This window comes from Rhinoraja longicauda, chromosome 20 (genome assembly GCF_053455715.1).
Source record: "Rhinoraja longicauda isolate Sanriku21f chromosome 20, sRhiLon1.1, whole genome shotgun sequence".
Lineage (NCBI taxonomy): Eukaryota > Metazoa > Chordata > Chondrichthyes > Rajiformes > Arhynchobatidae > Rhinoraja > Rhinoraja longicauda.
The window spans coordinates 17,759,477-17,778,388 of record NC_135972.1 but is presented as its reverse complement, the minus strand read 5'-3'; the positions used below and the strand labels follow the sequence as shown (position 1 = coordinate 17,778,388).

General features: G+C 44.4%; 1 protein-coding gene across 14 annotated transcripts in view; it reads left to right on the top strand.

The window, feature by feature from the left end:
• Window positions 1–18,559, top strand: part of yaf2 (YY1 associated factor 2) — a 97,565-nt gene extending 79,006 nt beyond the window's left edge. For 13 of the 14 annotated variants that reach the window (XM_078417067.1, XM_078417065.1, XM_078417057.1 and 10 more), the window contains 2 exons: window positions 12,300–12,452; window positions 16,799–18,559. In XM_078417067.1, coding sequence (XP_078273193.1) covers window positions 12,300–12,452; window positions 16,799–17,042 — 397 coding nt within the window. In that variant the 3' untranslated portion in view covers window positions 17,043–18,559. The remainder of the gene's footprint in view (window positions 1–12,299; window positions 12,453–16,798) is intronic. The other variant, XR_013548642.1, reaches the window with a different exon arrangement.
• Window positions 18,560–18,912: the final 353 nt, after the last annotated feature.

Below are 18,912 nucleotides of genomic sequence, written 5' to 3'. Positions count from 1 at the left end.
CCATCTGCAAACTTAAAAATATGACATCTGTTCTCCTCAGTGAGATTATTTATACAGCTTGCATTGGTTTAATTGGTATCCTGGCCTGAGCACAGTACCCACTGGTCATAACCCGCCAACCTGAGAAGCATCCATTTATTCACGCTCTTTTTATAGATCTGTTTTGAGTCCATGTCAGACCCAATGCCCCCAGTTCCCCACACTCAATCTTGTTAACCACCCTCCTTGCCCCACCTTATCGAAACCCTTACCACCATCCATATACACCATATCTACTGGCTCCCCCATATCTAATTGTCACACCCTCAGAGCTCCAATCAATTAGCCAAACAGATATTTCCTTCATAGCCAAAGATGATTCTGCTCAATCCTATTATTTTAAAGGGGCTCTGTTATTACATTCTTTATTACATAGATTCTATAACTTCCCTCCCAATGCTGTTAGGTAGGTTGGCAGTTCCCTATTTTCTCCCAGTTTATTTTCCTAAATAGCTGGGTCACATTTGCTTCCCTCCCATCCACATGAATAAGTCCAGAATCTCTGGATCTCTGGACAATGACATACACTATCTCTAAAGCCACTCTTTACAAAATCCTGGGATGCCGTTCATAGATCCTTGAGACGTATCAGCTTTCAGGCTCGCCATCGTCGCTTGTTGATATTTTTGGCTAATTCCAATTTTCATTTAATTCCTCATTCTCACTAAATCCTTAATCCTTTAATATGTCTGCCAGGTTTTATGTACCTTCATGAAGACAAGCGCAAAGTAATTGTTTTATTCCCATTATAAACTCTCCCGCTCTCTCTGCAGAGGGTCCACAATTGCCCTCCTGCCACTAATTCCAAATCTCAGACTCAATGACCCTCCTCACTCTTGATTCATTTTTCAGTGGATCTTTGTGGTCACATGTATTCTTAATTTGACAACCTGTCCTTAACGTTTAGCATTATACCTTGTTCACAACTGAAATGTTTTTCCAGCCAGCCATCCAAGTAAATTGGCTTTAGGTTTCAAACCCTGTCAATTTCTTTGAAGTTAGTTGTTTTTAAATCTGTCTCTACCGTGGCCACTTGATGATATGATCCTAGACCATGTTAAGGAAGCCAATCCATTCTCGGTTAAGGCATCAAGGGTCACTCGGAATCACGAGGTCGAAATGTGTACTGCGCCTCAGTGATTTACCCCTGCACCGAGCCATAAAATGGATGATATTTTTAATGAATGAATTCTGTCAATTCTTGGGTGTTTTGATTCCTCATTTGAGATTATTTTCAAGTGTTAATTGTGGATCACAGTGGTCTTTGCTTGTGCTATCTGTGTCAGTGCAGTATGACCTTTTATAGTGGTCGTGGCGTATAGATTCATGCCACAGAGTATGTGTGAAGAGTATGTTTCATGTGATTACTTGGAAGCAAGTTATCATTTAGGCATGGCTGAAGACCTTATTTTTGGCTGGAAATAATGTGGCTCCATTGCTGGTGCTGCTGTGTGTCACTTGTTGGAGAGAAAGTGGTCACTTTACACAGGCATTCTTTGGAAGCTGCAAAATCAGTTGGTTTCAAATGACCAAATAAAACAAAATGCTGGAAGAAATTAGCATGTCAGGCAGCATCTGTAGAGGGTGAAGCAGTTAATATTTCAGTTTCAAAATGCTTTCATAGAATAGAATAGAATAGAATAGAATGGCCTTTATTGTCGTCCAAAAACATGTTTTTGGACAAAATTACGTTGCCCAGTCAACAATGAGGGATGAGTATTTGATGTGAAACTTTCACTGTTTTTCTTTCCATAGAACCCGCTGAGTCTTTCCAGCATTTACCATTTAATGTCAGATTTCCAGCATTTATTGACATTCTTTATATTGCACCTTCATCTTGAATTTAGAAATGTTAACTTGTATGTCCAAACTGTGCGTACAGAGCTGAGGTAACTAGGAAGGAAAGCAATGGGTAGTTTGTATCTTTAAGAGTGGCTTTAAACATGCTCAGCAGAGCACCTTTAATACTCTGCTGAGGACAATCTGATCTGACTTAAAAATAGATACTTTTTGCAATGACATTAACAGTTTCAGCACAAGAGCTAGTCCGTGGCTGCGAGTTCCCTGGTGTTTTTGAAGAACAATTGCGGGAACTCAGCATCCACCCAAGAAGCAGACGCGATCAGGATTTAACATCTAACGTGAGGTCCTTCATGGCCAGACATTGGCCCAATACTGGAGCGTGACTCCAATGTCCATCTTGGACCTGGGAGTGCTTCCACAAAATCACATTCTCAGCACCTAATGTTATGTTCAATGGTTTCTATGGCTACTTAGTGAAATTCAGGTCCAGGGTCCGGATGGTTCATGTCATAAGAGCAGAACTAGGCTCCTCGGCCCATCGAGTCCACCCCGCCATTCAATCATGGCAGATCTGAAGTCTCAGCATTACATCCCTACTTTTATATTCTAGTCCTCTCAAAATGGATGCTAACGTTGCATTTGCCTTCCTTACTACCAATTCAACCTGCAAATTAAACTTAAAATTCTGCACCCGCACTACCAAGATCCTTTGCAATTCTGATTTCTGAATCCTCTCCCCATTTAGAAAATAGTCTCTGCCTTCATTCCTACTACCAAAGTGCATGACCACCGCACAGTTTACTACACTGTATTCCATCTGCCACTTCTTTGCCCACTCTCATAACCTGTCCAAGATCTTATGCAGACTCCATGCTTCGTCCACACTACCTGCTCCTCCACCTATCTTTGTATCATCTGCAAGCTTGGCTACAAACCCTTCAATTCTATCATCCAAATCATTGATATACAACGTGAAAAGTAGTGGCCCCAGCACCGACCCCTGCGGAACCCCACTAGTCACTGGCAGCAAACCAGAAAAAGCCCTCTGTATTCCCAGTCTTTGCCTTCTGCCATTCAGCCACCCCTCTATCCATGCTAGTATCTTCCCTCTAATGCCATGGGCTCTCATCTTGTTTAGAAGCTTCATGTGTGGCACCTTATCAATGGCCTTCTGAAAATCCCAGTAAACAACATCAACTGACTCTTCTTTGTCTATCCTGCTATTAACTTTCTCAAAAAGTTCCAACAGATTGTTCAGGTAAGATCTTCCCTTCACAAAACCATGCTGACCAGCATATATATTTTATCACATGCTTCTAAGTACTCGGAAACCTCATCCTTAATAATGGACTCTAAAATCTTGCCAACCAAGAAGTCAGGCTAACCGACCTATATTTTCCCCTCTTTTGCTTCGCTCCCTTCTTGAACCTCCACGATCCCTCTGGCCACGATACCTCTCAGAACCCTGGGGTGTAGTCCATCTGGTCCTGGTGACTTATCCACCTTCAGACCTTTCAACTTCCCAAACACCTTCTTAGTGATAGACACAAAATGCATTAGTAACTCAGCGGGACAGGCAGCATCTCTGGATAGAAGGAATGGGTGACGTTTCGGGCCGAGACCCTTCTTCAGACTGAGAGTCAGGGGAGAGGGAGACATAGAGATATGGAAGTGTAAGGTGTGGAAACGAGGGATCAAAGGGGATGAAGTTCAAGGATAATGTAGAAAGGATCATTGATAGCTATGGGGAAGGTGGCAACAAGACAAACAATCAGTAAAATGTAATCAGGGGGACAGTGAAACTCATCGGTGAACTAGAATGAGGGAGGGATGGAGAGAGAGGGAGAGCAAGGGTTACTTGAAGTTAGAGAAATCAATATTCATACTGCTGGGAGGTAAGCCTCCCCAAGCGAAATATGAGGTTCTGTCCTCCAATATGCGTTGGGCCTCATTCTGACAGTGGAGGAGGCCCAGGACAAAAGGGGGAGGGGGAGTTAAAGTGTTTAGCAACTGGGAGATCACGTAGGTTTAGACAGACTGAGCGGAGGTGTTGAACGAAACGATCGCCGAGCCTGCGCTTGCTCTCACTAATATATAAAGGTCCACACCTGGAACAGCGGACACAGTAGATGAGGTTGGAGGAGGTACAAGTGAACCTCTGCCTCGTCTGAAAGGACTGTCGGAGTCCTTGGAAGGAGGAGGTATAAGGACAGGTGTTGCATCTCCTGGGGTTACAAGGGAAAGTACCTGGGGAGGGCGTGGCTTGGGTGGGAAGTGATGACTTAACCAGCAGAGGGAACGGTCTTTGCGGAAAGCGGAAGGAGATGGGAAGATGTGGCAACTGGTAGGATCCCGTTGGAAGTGGCGGAAATGTTGGAGGATTATGTGCTGTATGCAACTGCTGATGGGGTGAAAGGTGAGGACTAGGGGGACTCTGTCACTGTTGCGACTGGGGGGGGAGGGGGAGCAAGAGCGGTGCTGCGGGGGACCGAGGAGACCCGTGTGGGAGCCTCAGCTATGATGCAAGAGGGGAACTCCTGTTCCCTAAAGAATGAGGACATCTGAAATGTCCTGGTATGGAACACCTCATCTTGGGCACAGATATGGCATAGACTGAGGAATTGGGATAGAGTCTTTGCAAGAGGCAGGGTGGGAAGATGTGTAGCCTAGATATTACTAGTAGGTTTGTAATAAATGTCAGTTGATAGTCTCGCCTGTGATGGAGATGGTGAGATCAAGAAACGGAAGGGAGATGTTCCAAGTGAATTTAAGTGCAGGATGGAAATTAGTAGTGAAGTCACTACTTCTTCCCACCCTGCCTTCTACAAAGACTCTATCCCCTACTCCCAATTTGTGTCTATATAGAGTGTAGAGTATAGTGTTCCAGCATTGTGGTGCAAGGTCCCTGGTGAGGTAGGTTGAGAGCTCGGGACTACACCCTAGATTAAGGGAGGACGGTTCAAAATCTGACTGCATCGTGTCCGACTGACTGCTTTTGTATCTTCTGCCCAATGGGACAGGGGAGAAGAGGGAATGACCAGGGTGTAAATGATCCTTGATTATGTTGTCTGCTTTCTCAACGCAGCGTAAAGTGTAGGTGGAGTCGATTGGGAGAGGGTTGTAGTTGTATCAGTAGGTAGGTGCTGATCTATGTGATGGACCAGGCTACATCCATGAGGGGAGGCAAAAGGGGGATAACTTAGGCCTGGAGTGAACGGTGATCGATAGTCAGCGGGGACTCTGGCTGAAAGGCCTGTTTCCCTGCTGAATCTCCAGAACTAAAAACCAAAGTAAAATTGTATTTCGCATTGTTGAATGAATTGCTGCTATCAGATGATTTTCATTGCCTGAGAACATGTACCAGTGTATAACATTTAAATAGATTTGACAGCGAACTTTTGAAAGTCACAATATGTTGAATATAAAGTTGAATCATTGAATGATTTTAGAATGCCTTTGGAAGATGGAGCAATTCTTACTGAGAACAGCATTTTAAAGTAGCTGGTTGGTATGGTTTAAATACAATTTGTAAGTGATAAATGTATTCAGAAGTAGTGAATAGTGGAATGTAATCACGGACACAATCTCAGAGAAGACAGAGCCACAAGAGACTGCAGATATTGGAATCTGGAGCCAAAGCCAGTGGCTGCAGGAACTCAGTGGGTCAGGCAGCATCAGTGGAGAGGGGGGGAGGAATTGTCAATGTTTCATAGAAGTCTCGATCGGGACTGGGAGTGGGAAGGGAAAAAAAAGACGATTATAAAGAGGAGAGGGTGGGGGTAAGACAGAATCGAGGGGTGATTAGTGGATCGAGGAGGAGAGGACTGTAGGAGGATCGGAAGGTGAGAGAGAGTGGTAAGGGTGGCACAATGGTGTAGAGGTAGAGTTGCTGCCTTAGTGCCAGAGACTCGGGTTTGATCCTAACTCTGGGTGCTTTCTGTATGGAGTTTGTACATTCTCCCTGTGACTGTGGGTTTTCTCCAGGTGATCTGGTTTCCTCCCACATTCCAAAGATGTTCAGGTTTGTAGGTTAATCGGCTTCAGTAAAAATTGTAAAATTGTCCCTAATGTGTAGGATAGTGTTAGTGTACAGAGTGGTCGCTGGTCAGAATAGGCTCGGTGGGCCAAAGGGCCTGTTTCCGTGCTGTATCTTTCAAGTCTAAATGGGGAACAGATTGGAGGCAAGGGTTACCTGTACACTTGGATTTAGATCTCCCAGTTGTCATTGTAACCCCTTCCTATTTCCATACTGAGCTTTCTGTCCTGGGTCTCCTCCATTGCCAGAGTGAGGCCATATGCAAACTGGAGGAACAGCATCCCATCATTCATTCATTTTGCTTGGGCAGCTTACAACCCAATGGTATGAACACTCCACTCCTACCAACCACCCCCCCCCCCCCCCTCCCATACAAACTCCTCCCCCCTCTTTCTTCTAACCTTCCCCTCTCCATCCCTGTGCCTCACCGAGACTCCCACCTATTTCTGCACTCTTTCCCCCCCATACAAACACCTAACCCCCTCTCCTTCCCCGTGCCTTACCTAGACTCCCACCTATTTCTGCACGCTTCCCCCCTCCCATCCCTCCTGCTACTTTCCTCCCTCTAGCTTCGCGTTTCGCATTTCAACCTTGTTTTCGCATCTTCTGCTTCTATCTCTGGCCTTTGTTCCAACCATCTACCTATCAAAACCTGCCCTTGCCAGCATCCACCTAATACCTGTCCTGCCACTCTCCTCTCTTCTAGCTCTCTTCTGCCAACCCCCCCTCTCCCCTCCCCCACAAGCAGTCTGAAGAATGGTTTCGATCCAAACTGTCACCTGTCCGTGTTCTCCAGAGATACTGCCTGACCCGCTGGGTTAATCCAGCACTTTGGGTTTTTTTGGGGGGGAAAATTCAACGTCCATTCACATTGGCTTGCAGACGACCCAGACGTAATTGCTGATGCATTTCAAGAGCCTGCAGACTCTCATGGAGTGTTGGAACACGTGCAATGTTCTCCTCCATATGCATTGCAAATAGTCAAGTCAAGTCAAGTCAAATTTATTTGTCACATACACATACACGATTTGCAGTGAAATGAAAGTGGCAATGCCTGCGGGTTGTGCACAAAAAGAATTACAGTTACAGCATATAAATAAAGTTAATAAGTTACTATTATTGTCGACAAAAATTTAGTCTCTGGGGTTATAAAAGTTGACAGTCCTGATGGCCTGTGGGAAGAAGCTCCGTCTCATCCTCTCCGTTTTCACGGCGTGACAGCGGAGGCGTTTGCCTGATCGTAGCATCTGAAACAGTCCGTTACTGGGGTGGCAGGGGTCCCTCATGATCTTGCTTGCTCTGGATCTGCACCTCCTGATGTATAGGTCCTGCAGGGGGACGAGTGTAGTTCCCATGGTACGTTCTGCCGAACGCACTACTCTCTGCAGGGCTATCCTGTCCTGGGCAGAGCTGTTCCCAAACCAGACTGTAATGTTGCCGGACAGGATGCTCTCTACAGCCCCAGAGTAGAAGCAATGAAGGATCCTCTGAGACACTCTGAATTTCCTCAGTTGTCTAAGGTGGTAAAGGCGCTGCTTAGCCTTACCCACCAGTGCGGCAATGTGCGTTGCCCACGTCAGATCCTCTGCGATGCGGACTCCCAAGTATTTGAAACTGCTCACCCTATCCACAGTAGACCCATCTATCTCCAGCGGCGTGTACGTCCTTGGATGATGAGCCCTTCTGAAGTCCACAATCAGCTCCTTTGTTTTAGTGACATTCAAGAGGAGGCTATTGTCCTGACACCAGAGTGCCAGATCAGCCACCTCCTCCCGGTAGGCCTTCTCATCGTTGTTGGAGATCCGGCCCACCACCACAGTGTCATCAGCAAACTTGATGATGGAGTTTGAGCTGAACCTGGCCCCACAGTCATGTGTGTACAGGGAGTACAGTAGGGGGCTAAGGACGCAGCCCTGGGGGGATCCTATGTTCAGGGTGAGGTAGCTAGATGTGTGTTCCCCCATCCTGACCACTTGCAATACTGCAACTCCCAGCGGTTCTGTGTAGCTGCTGAATCCCACTGGAAACCACCTTCACACGCTCTCACATTCCCAGGGATCTCCCACATTTGCTGATATTCCGAGGGACCCCCAGAAATACTCTCACAATCCCAGCGTTCTTTGATATCTGGTGACATTGTTGTTTTGTTTTTGCTGCGAAATCTAATAAAGGCTGGATAAACTAACCAAGGCAATAAAATATTTATTATAAGCAGTAAATGTAAAATATTGATACAAATTCCCTGGCACTAGATGGAGCATAATGTAGGCGCTATTTACAGTTTCATACGCTGGTTGCTGATTATTTTTTTATAGTGTTATGACGCTTTAAATAGAGAATCCAGAGAAAAATGTGCCCGTTTTTGCAGATTGGTACTAGAGCAGTAAATAATTCAAGAAGTCTTGCTACACTGACATTTATCGCAGCTGAACGATGGAACTGCAGTGTTTCTGCCGAAGATTTTGCGGTTCCTTTTCACAGGGAGAGGCTTTCTGCCCACCGAGTCCGTGCCGAGCATCAGCCACTTATTTACACTAATCCTACATCAATCCCATTTTATTCTCCCCGTGTCCTCATCGACTCCTCCCAGATTCTACCACTCAGCGAGACGCCAGGGCAAATTTACAGTCAATTCTTCAGGATATGGGAGGGAATGGGAGCACCTGGTGGAGAATCATGCAGTCACAGAGACAACGTGCAAACTCCACACAGACAGCGCCAGAGGTCAGGATCGAACACTAGTCATTGGACTGTGAGGCAGCTGTTCTACTAGTTGCACCCTTTCTTTTTTTCTTTCCCACGGTGCTGCAGCAGTAGAGTTGCTGCCATACAACGCCGGAGACTCGGGTTCGATCCTGACCACGGCTGCTGTCTATATGGAGTTTGTACATTCTCCCCGTAACCTGTGTGGGTTTTCCCAGGTGCTCTGGTTTCCTCCCATGCTATAAAGACATTGGTGGGTTAAATGGCTACGGTAAAATTATAAATTGTCCCTAGTGAGTGTAGAATGGTGGTAGTGTATGGAAATTGCTGGTCGTTGCGAACTCGGTGGGCCGAAGGGCCTGTTTCCGTGCTGCATCTCTAAACTAAACTAAATTCTTTCTCCCTTCCATTGCCCTGGTGACTGGGCTGGGAGGATGGCCTGAGCTTCCCCTTCCTCCACACCTTCCTTCCATCCAGTGATTAAGGTTGTTGCCCACTCCAGGCGGCTGCTGCTGCTCCACTTCCTCCACCACCCATCAACCAAGCCTGCATTATTCTCAGTTTGATGGATGTGAGCTGTAGACGTGATGCATTTGGATTTCAGTGGAGTCACTTAGGGTATCCTTGTGTTGAATGAGGTTGAAGTGCATTTTGGATTGCAGCCACTTTGCATGCCATATGGTTCTACAAACAACAATGAGATGGTGACCAGATGATATTCAGTGGTACTGGTCGAGGAATGAGCACTTTCCCACAGAGAATTCCTTGAGATTGTGCCGTGAGACAGTAGGCCAGGCTTCAGGGTAACATCAGGTGTGGGTGGCAGTGCTGAGAATGGAACCAGCAGTCTCAATAAGATGCTGAGGTCTCTGGAGTGTAGCTCAGCAGGTCAATCAGCATCTCTGGAGAAAAGGAATAGGTGACGTCTCAGGTTGTATGTTCACTATTCACTTCTTGTGAAAGGGATCATTGTGGGAAAAAGTGAGTGAATTGGACCTGTTTTCATGTGTTTAGGGATAATAGTGATAATATGGCATTTGGGATGCCACTGACATCAATAGCTTTGTGCAGTATTATACTGCGAATTTCCTCATTTGACCTGAAACATATACTGACCATTAGCTATTGACTGAAACTAATGAAATAAATGGGTCAAGCAACTGTAACGTCCTCAGTGTCTCCAGAGTGCTGCCCAAAGCCTCCGTCATGTAACAAATTCCAGAAAATGCTCGACGCACACTTCAGCTCTGAAGTATTTTCTTGTGATGAGAGAATGTTATCTTAGGGTCAGTCAACTCCTGAGGAAATTACCTAGCATTTGCCACATTGTCATGGAGTCATACATCACAGAAACAGGCCCTTCGGCCCAATTTTCCCATGCGGACCAAGCTGCCCTAACTACAATAGTCGCACCTGCCCACATTTGGCCCATATCCCTCTAAGCCTTTCCTGTCCATGTACCTGTCATGCCACATGTTTGGTTTAACTGGCCTAAGCTAGTGTTTAGGCATCCGCCCCATTCCCCTTCTTCAAGCCTCTCACCCATCCTTGTATTTGTTTCCCTTACCTTCCAGATTCTACCTCTTTGCCATTAGCCTGATTTATTCCTTGTTTCTTCACACTGCGGTTTTATGGAATCTGCAGTGCTTGAATACTGTGTGACTCCGTTAATCTGGGCCACTGGAAGATTTTCTCAGACTGCCAGATGCTTTATTAACACTTCAACACAATTTTAATTCACTGTTTACAAAGATGTCACAGTAACCCTTCAATTAACCCAGTAAGATTGAGAACGGGCAGCCAACAGCACCTGATGAGTTTACGGAGAGTGCGGGAACTGGGGTCTTGGTGAGTGAAAAGTGGAAATCGGTGTTGATTTCTCGTGAATCAGAATCGGAGATCTGTCGATGGTCACTCCGGGGATTATCAGAGTTCTGGTGCATACATCTCTCCCAGGAATGGAAGTGCTGTCAAACCTTGCTCTGTAATTTTAAAGACCTTCATCATGTTACTCCTCAGCTTTCTTCTTCAAGGAGAAAAAAGTATTGGCCTGGTTAATCTTTCCTGAGAAGTACATCCTGCAAGTGTTGAGTGAAATCCTCTTGATGACTGTCCTGTGTCTCCATTTGCACAGAACTGTGGTCTGATCAAAGTTATACAAAATGTCATTGCATTTAAATTCCCTCTCTGGAGCATTTAGGTTGCTATTTTTACAGCCTCCTTAACCTGCATCACCATGCTTGCTGAGGTATTCATCCATCTTTCTGTTTCCTCAAGCAGTTTGTGGCCTCCTTCCTATACACCCGACACTTGTCTTTATGGTCATTCATTTGTCAATGGCATCCCAATCTTTTAAGTTTACTCACATCTTACAGTGATGCAGGAACATTCGATTAATAGTATTGTAATGCAGCAGTGTTTATGATGCAGTTGTGCATTGAAATTAGGGCAAATAATGCAATGGTGTAATGGTATTGCGTTTAATAGTAATGTACTAGAGGCATCAATATTGTTTTGTTGCAGCACTTTGGTTAATATGATAATATAATGCTACATAGATCAACTGTTTGCCTTGAATGAGTACAAAGTGTTAATGCTGGCTGCCAGGTTGTAGCCTCGGAGTTCACGATAGCAAAGGGTTAACGACATTCTGATTCAATTAACGAAATGGAGCAGCTATTACTAATGTCCGTGTCTCACTGCCTGCCTGTACATTTGTGCCTGTTCGTGTGCTGGCTTGTGTTTATGTGCAGTTCCTCTCGGACTCAACAATTAAACAATGGGATGTTTTTCCAAGGCATCACCCCTGACTGGCTTGTTTTTGCAGGTGTCTGCACTGAACCTGGCGAAGGGAAGTTTAAGAAGTGAGTGGGAGGAGGGGGTGGGGGTGGTAACAGCAGGAACAGCTGCCAAGGGTGGACCCAGAAGGATTAGAAGTGTGAATGTGGAGAGAGAGGGAGAGAGGGTGAGAGAGGTGAGTGAGAGAAAGGGGTGAGTTCTTTTTTCACTATCCGAGGATGGCTTGTCTGACTTTAATAGAAACTGCTCTGTGGCACCCTCTTTCAAGTGGTGCCCAGGGCATGTGCCATACCCTAGATATGCCACTGGGGGAAAGGCCAGAGGAAAGTGAGATGGATGTGTAGAAATTGTGCCATTTCCTGTGAAAATCCTGCTCTGGTTCAACTTAGCAAAATGCAACTCCTAGCACTTTCCAGACTTAAATTCTATCTGCCATTGCTTGGCACATTTCTCCAGTTCATCTGGAAGCTATTGAAATCTTGGATAACTTTCTTTGCTGTCCATTGCACTGCCAATTTTGGTGTCATGTGCAAATTTACTAACCATATTAACAGTGTTGTCATCCAAATTGTTAAACATCTGAGAAACAATAGTGGACCAAGCAGGCACAAGCAAGCACTGTTCCCTTTGACACCACCACCCGTCACAGTCTTCCAATCTGAATAACAATTCTCCACTATAAGCTAGTCTCGTACTCGCACTCTGTGGGCTGAAGGGCCTGTTTCTGTGCTGTATCTCTAATCTAAACTGTATGTCCAATCTTCTATTCATTTTCTTTTCACATGATTTTTCTGTTTGTGTTAAACCATCCTGTGTTCAGGTCTGAAGATTCCAGTTTCATTCTTACAGAAAGAAGTGGGCTCTGCCAGCGACTCTGACAGCTGAAGATGTGATCGTGTAATATTTGTGTTGATTGCAGGAAGCCTCGCCCAGTGTCTCAGTTGGTTGCCCAGCAAGTAACCCAACAATTTGCATCACCCATGCAACCAAAGAAAGAGAAAAAAGACAAGGGAGAGAAGGAGAAAACTGAGAAAGAAGTTGTCAGTATAAAGAAAAGTCACAAGAAAATAAGGTAATGCTTTAATGTAAATGCTCCATTGAAAAGAAATACATTTCAGTTTAAAGTATTCATGTACAATATCTAATCATATCTGCGTAGATATCAGGGGGCCGAGAACGCATCCTTGTGGGGCACCAGTGTTGATGATTATTGTAGTGTATGATTTGTCATCTATCGTCACTGATTGTGGTCTGTTGACCAGGAGGTCGAGGATCTAGTTGCAGAGGGGAATGCTGACACCAAGTTTCACAAGTTTGGAGATGAGCTTGGATGGGAAAATGGTATTGAAAGCAGAACTATAGTCAATGAATAGGAGTCTGACGTAGGTGTCTTTTGTATCCAGGTGATCCAGGGATTAGTGTAGGGTCAGTGTGATGGATCACCAATTGTGGCAGTAGGCGAACTGCAGTGGATCATGATTGCTTGGGAGGCTGGATTTATTATGTTCCTTTACCAGTCCTTCAAAGCACTTCATAACGGTGGATGTCAAGGCCACTGGACACTAATCATTAAGGCATGAGATCTTGCTTTACTTTGGCACCAGGATGGTTGTGTCGGATGATAGATTAACTTGATCTTCTAGGTGCTGGGGAAATCTTTGGGAAGCAGAAGGTGAATCACGTTGTGGAGTGCCTGCTGTAACCTGCTTTTGTAGATCCGTGTCATTTGTTCAGTTAAGTTTCTGGACATTTGGACAGGTACAGGGACATAAAATGTGAGAGGAGTACAGGTCAAATGCAGGCAGATTCAAGAAGAGCTGTAATGAAAAGCCTGGGAACTACAGACCACTGAGCCTAACATCTGTGGTCAGAAAGTTGCTAGAGAGTATTCTGAGGGATAAGATATACATGAATGTAGATGGACAAGGGCTGATTAGGGATAGCTGGCATGGTTTTGTACGTGGGAGGTCGTGTCTCTCAAATCCGAATGTGTTTTTTGAAGATGTGACCAAAAAGGTGGTTGAGGGCAGAGCTGTAGACGTATACATGGATTTCAGCAATATTCCGCATGGTAGATTGCTCTGCAAGGTTAGATCGCATGGGGTCCAAGGAGATAGCTGAATGGATAGAAAATTGGCTCAGCCCCCTTCCATATTGCTTATACACTCGTAATTGGAAAAGATGGTTGTGAAAAATTGCAGCAGGACCTTGATGATTGATGGAATTTAATACAGAGAAATGTGAGGTGTATTTTGGGAGGTCCAACATGGGCAAGACCTACACACTGAATGGTAGGGTTCTAGAGAGTGTTGCAGAGCAGAGGGGTCTAGGAGTGCAGGACCATAGTTCCTTGAAAGTGGCATCACAGATAGATAGAGTGGTCAAAAAGGATTTCCACACATTTGCCTTCATAACTCAGAGTATTTAGTATAGAAGTTGGGAGGTCATGTTGCAGTTATATAAGATGTTGGTGAGGCCACATTTAGAGTATTACTAGACCAAGTGGACCCGTTGGGCCCAAACCTCTCCTCCATTGGTGCAGCACCCTCTCCTTTCCCCCTTCCCCTCTCCCCTCTCCCTCCCTCCCTAGGAGATAGATTTAAACGTTAAAATGTGAATAACTTTAAAAATATAACATCAATTTCAATGAAACTTCTTCCATTAGCACCAAAAGGGATGACGGTAAGGTGGGCCTAAAATTGTCATGCTACTGTGTACCGTTTTGGCTGTAGTTCAGGAACAAACAAACAAGAGTTTTAGTAGATAGATGTTCTGTTTAGTGCACGATGTTATAGGAAAGATGTTGTCCAGCTGAAAAGGGTGCAGAAAAGATTTACGAGGATGTTGCCAGGACTCGAGGACCTGAGCTATTGGGAGAGGTTGAGCAGGCTAGGACTCTATTCCCTGGTGTGCAGGATGACGGGTGATTTACGGGTGTAAAACCATAAGAGGAATATATCGGGTAATGCACAGAGTTTCTTGCTCAGACATGGGGAATAGAGAACCAGGGGACATAGGTTTAAGGTGAGAGGGGATTTAATAGGAACCTGAAGGTTAACTTTTGGACACAGAGTGGTGGGCGTATGGAATGAGCTTCCACAGGAGGTAGTTGAGGCAGGTACTATTGCAGCGTTTAAGAAATATTTAGATAGGTGCATGGATAGGATAGGTTTAGAGGGATATATGGGCCAAACGCAGGCAGGTGGTACCAGTGTAGATGGGACATTTTGGTTGATGCCGGCAAGGGCCTATTTCCATGCTGTATGACTCGAGATGAGACTAACTGAGGAAGGCTCTTTGGTCGGCATGGATAAGTTGGGTTTGAGGGCCTGTTTCCGTGCTCTACAACTCGATGATGATACTTAAAACGGGTGGGATTTTACAATGGTCAAGTTAGAATTCAGGGTAGATGATACTAATACCCCCGGCATCCCTGCTTCATTCTGGTAAATCTCCTCTGCACCCTTTTCAAAGCCTCCAATTCCTTCCTATAATGGGGCGACCGGAACCACACTCCAAATGCGGCCCGGCCTAACCAAAATCCTATAGAGATGTATTATGACTTTTTGACTCTTGCACTCATACCTTCAAACTGTAAAAGCAAGCATACAATATGCTTCCTTTACCACTGTATCTATCTGTGTTGCCACTTTCAGGCAATTATGGACGTGGACCCCAAGATCCCTCTGTACATCAATACTGTCAAGGGTCACGCAATTAATTGTATATTTTCCCCTTGCAATTGTGTCTTCCTCATACGTTGTGACCCCAGCAATCTTGGTGTAATCTGCAAACTTACTAACCAACCCATCAACATTTACGCCCAAGTCATTTATTTATCTCACAAACAACCGAGGTTCCAGCACAAATCCCTGCAGAACTCCACTGATCACAGACCTCCAGTCTGAATATTGTCCTTCCGCCACAACCCTCTGTCTTCTATCGGTAAGCCAGTTCTGAATCCATATGGCCAAGTCACTGTTAATCCCATACATCATAATCTTCTGGATCAGTCTACCATGGGACACTTTATCAAATACCTACTTAAAATCGATGTAGTCAACATCTCCTGCCCCGACCCTCATCGATCACCTTTGTCACTTCCTCAAAACCTTGATCAAGTTAATAAGACTGTCCCTAATTATCCCATTCTTTTCCAAAGGGAGCAAATCCTATCCTGAGTCTTCTGAGAACTCGCCTGTGGTTAGAGAAGGTGCAAAGTTCTTAGTCAAGGCTCACGCCATCTTTTGCCTTTCTCAATAATCTGGGGTAAATCCCATCAGGTCCTGGAGATTTATCCACCTTAATGCTCTTCAAGAGCTCATCACCACCACCTTCTTAATCTCAAACTCCCCATGCCTATTAGTATTCTCCACCTTCATCTGGCTGTCTTCCATGTCCATCTCCTTGGTAAAAACAGATGTAAAGTACTTGTTTGAGGCCTCGCTCGCCTCTATCACCAGACTCCAAGCACAAATTCCCTTCTTTATCTTTGAGGAGTCCCTACTTCTCCTTGCTTTCTCTCTTGTATAATAAAAGCTTTGGGATTTTCTTTAATCTAAGTTTTTTCCTCCTTCATTTATATTCCTCAAAGGCCTGTCTGATTTCATAACGTACAGGCACTTCCTATTTCTTTTTGACCAAATTTAAAAACCTCTTTGATCATCCAATTCTGTCCCATTTAAGCCCCACAAATTCTGTCCCATTTAAGCCCTTGGCACTGAGCATGTCTCAGTCAATATTGTGGAAGTTAAAGTCACCCACTAAGTCAACCCTGTTGCTGTGGCATCATTCTCTAATCTGTCTACCTATTTCCCGTTTCCTGAACTCTCTGCCTAATCCTTTGCATATAAACTTGACCGTAAGTTGAATGGGACTTGAACATAAACTGTACTGCAGCAGGAATAGGTTAGATCTTGCATAGTTTATCCTTTCCCTGGAGAGTAGTAAGCCTTTGTAGTGATGTGGTGTGCGCTAACTCGCTGCAAGCTTTAGTGTGGGAGCTGGACAGGCTGTTGGCAGACAGCACACAGAAGGTAAGTAGATTCAGTTAATAGGCTTGTGGGCAATGCCATCTCCTGGTTGTTTGGCGTTGCTAAGGTGGGGAAGTTGGGGGAAGATGCATTCTCCATGTTTTCCTGGACCTAGTTCTCCTGGGGTTTTTGTGTTTCCAATGAGTTCACAATAAAGGCAATTCTTGCATTCATGCAGCACCTATTTGGATGTCAGGCCACCTCCCCCTGCAACCACGTTGCAACGTTCTGAAGATTAGCCATCAGCCACGGAGATGATAATTGTGGTGCTGACATTGCCTGGGCCTAGAGGCAGGCCTCCTCCCTTCTCTCACATTCACGGCAGGCTGCAGAACCTCGGGACTGTTCAGTCACATTTTATTTTGCCTCTGCTCTATTTTCCTAGGCCAAGGTTAAAAAACGTGGACCGGAGCAGCGCGCAGCATTTGGAGGTGACTGTGGGCGATCTGACAGTCATTATCACAGACTTTAAAGAGAAAGTGAGGTCAGCACCAGCAGCCACGGCTACCTCCAGCACCACCGGCGAGCAGCACAGCCTGAGCAGCTCCAGCTCTGACAATACAGAGAAAGGCTTGTCTCGGTCGTCATCACCCAGGGCGGACGGATCAGTAAACGGCGAATCCCACTAAAGTGCCGGCTGACCCACCTTTACTCACTCCTGTGCTCAATGGTTCAGTGGACAGCATCTCAACAAATTCAGTCCTGGGCACTCAGCATTCAGTGGCAAGTCGGGCTGCTGCCTTCACTTTAGTTTTCAGTGCTTTTTAATACTTCCGTACCAATCTGGAACTCCTGCACTGTGGCATGTTTTTGAGTGTAATTTTCTATTACTTAGATCGGCCTGCCTATGTGATGTGTTTGAGGACTGAATTGTGAAACAGCTGGCACTCGGCATTCAGCCGTTCCTGAAGTCGATTGGCAGTCAACTGCTGCAGCAACAAAACAATATCTGAAAATGGTTTGCCTGGTTAAGTGCACCTGCTGGTACTTGGTGTGATTAAATAGGAAAAGCATTCTCAAAAACATTTCTATAAATTCTTGCCAACATTTTGTTTTTCAACACTTGTTATTTGGATGGGGGGAAAAAAAAATCACGTAGCCATTTACATCATGGCATTATAAATGCCCACTGTCACTCATTTCAGTCAGTTCAAGTTTTACTATGTAGTGTTGGGCTAATTGACCAGGGTTGACTGAGGATACAGTCCATGCTACTTAGCTGCAGCCACTTGAGTTAAAGGATCGAGTTGCTGTAACATTGAAGAGAGAGGTCATTTTTGCACCGTGTCTAATTGGGAAGGAGTGCAGATGCGTTGTGTATTACATGCATTTCCCCTCAGTTGGGTGCTCCCTGTCTTACGCAGAAGGCAAAAAAAAAAAACACAAGGAAAATGCTAATAATTAGATGCTTAGTATGTCTAAAAGTAGTTTTATGAAATGTGTGGGAATAGTTTATGATGATGTTGCCAGTTCTGAAAACTTTAAGGTGTTTTGCTGATGTTTTGAATTTGCGACAGTATTTATACGTATTGTTGTAATAAAAAAAATATGCAAGATTACATTCTACCTTGGAAACTCTATTACTTCTTCATGCCTTCTGTATGAATTGTCACTGCTGGAAGTAAATTTTTTGGGGGAGGGCGCTGTGCTGAAACATTGCAAAGATTGTTGAAAGGTTGACAAGACAAATTTATTGCATTTACTGCCTGAAGCTTAATTGGTTCTCGATGTGATCCCATGCCTTTTGTACAACTCACATTATGCAAGGAAAATACCTCACAGGCATTATTTTCAGTGTTCAAAAATATATAAATGTTGCCGCAGGTAAAAAAATTACATATTCTTATGTGCAGCTAAATTACAGTTCTCTCCAGTTGGCAAACATCTTTTTTTTGTTTAAAAAGTAAAATTAAAGAACAGAATTAGTGGGTGATAGCAGAAGGAAAGCCAAGCAAATGTATGTGATGTCAGACACCAGTCCAATATGAAATGCAATGAGTGGCATAGACTGTATTTTCAGGTGTAGGTATTTGATACTAATATCAAATTATAGATTGTTTTACATGATGAGATTTTTATATCCTTTAAGAAAAACTTGGTGTTCATGCTGATATGTGTAGTGTTTGGTATATATTTGATTTCTATCAGAAAAGCAACTCACAATTAAAAGATATTTGAATTATAAGAGGCCAGTATCTGTTTTTAAGAGGGGAGGAGGGTGATAGTTAAAAGAAAAGAATTGCAATAATTTTAACAAAATAATAAAACCAAGTGTTGCTTCCAGTAAGCAGGATATCAGCAGATTGATGCTCCAAGAAGGAAAGCTACAATAGACTACGACTTCTCATTTTAATAATAAAAACAGAAAATGTTGGAAACACTCAGGTGGTCAGGTGGCATCGGTGGTGAGAGGATATTTATTGGTCAATCTATTCTTGTGTAAGCTGCTTATTAATCCACTGCTGCTGAATTTGGTTGTCTTGAGAGAAATTAATATAC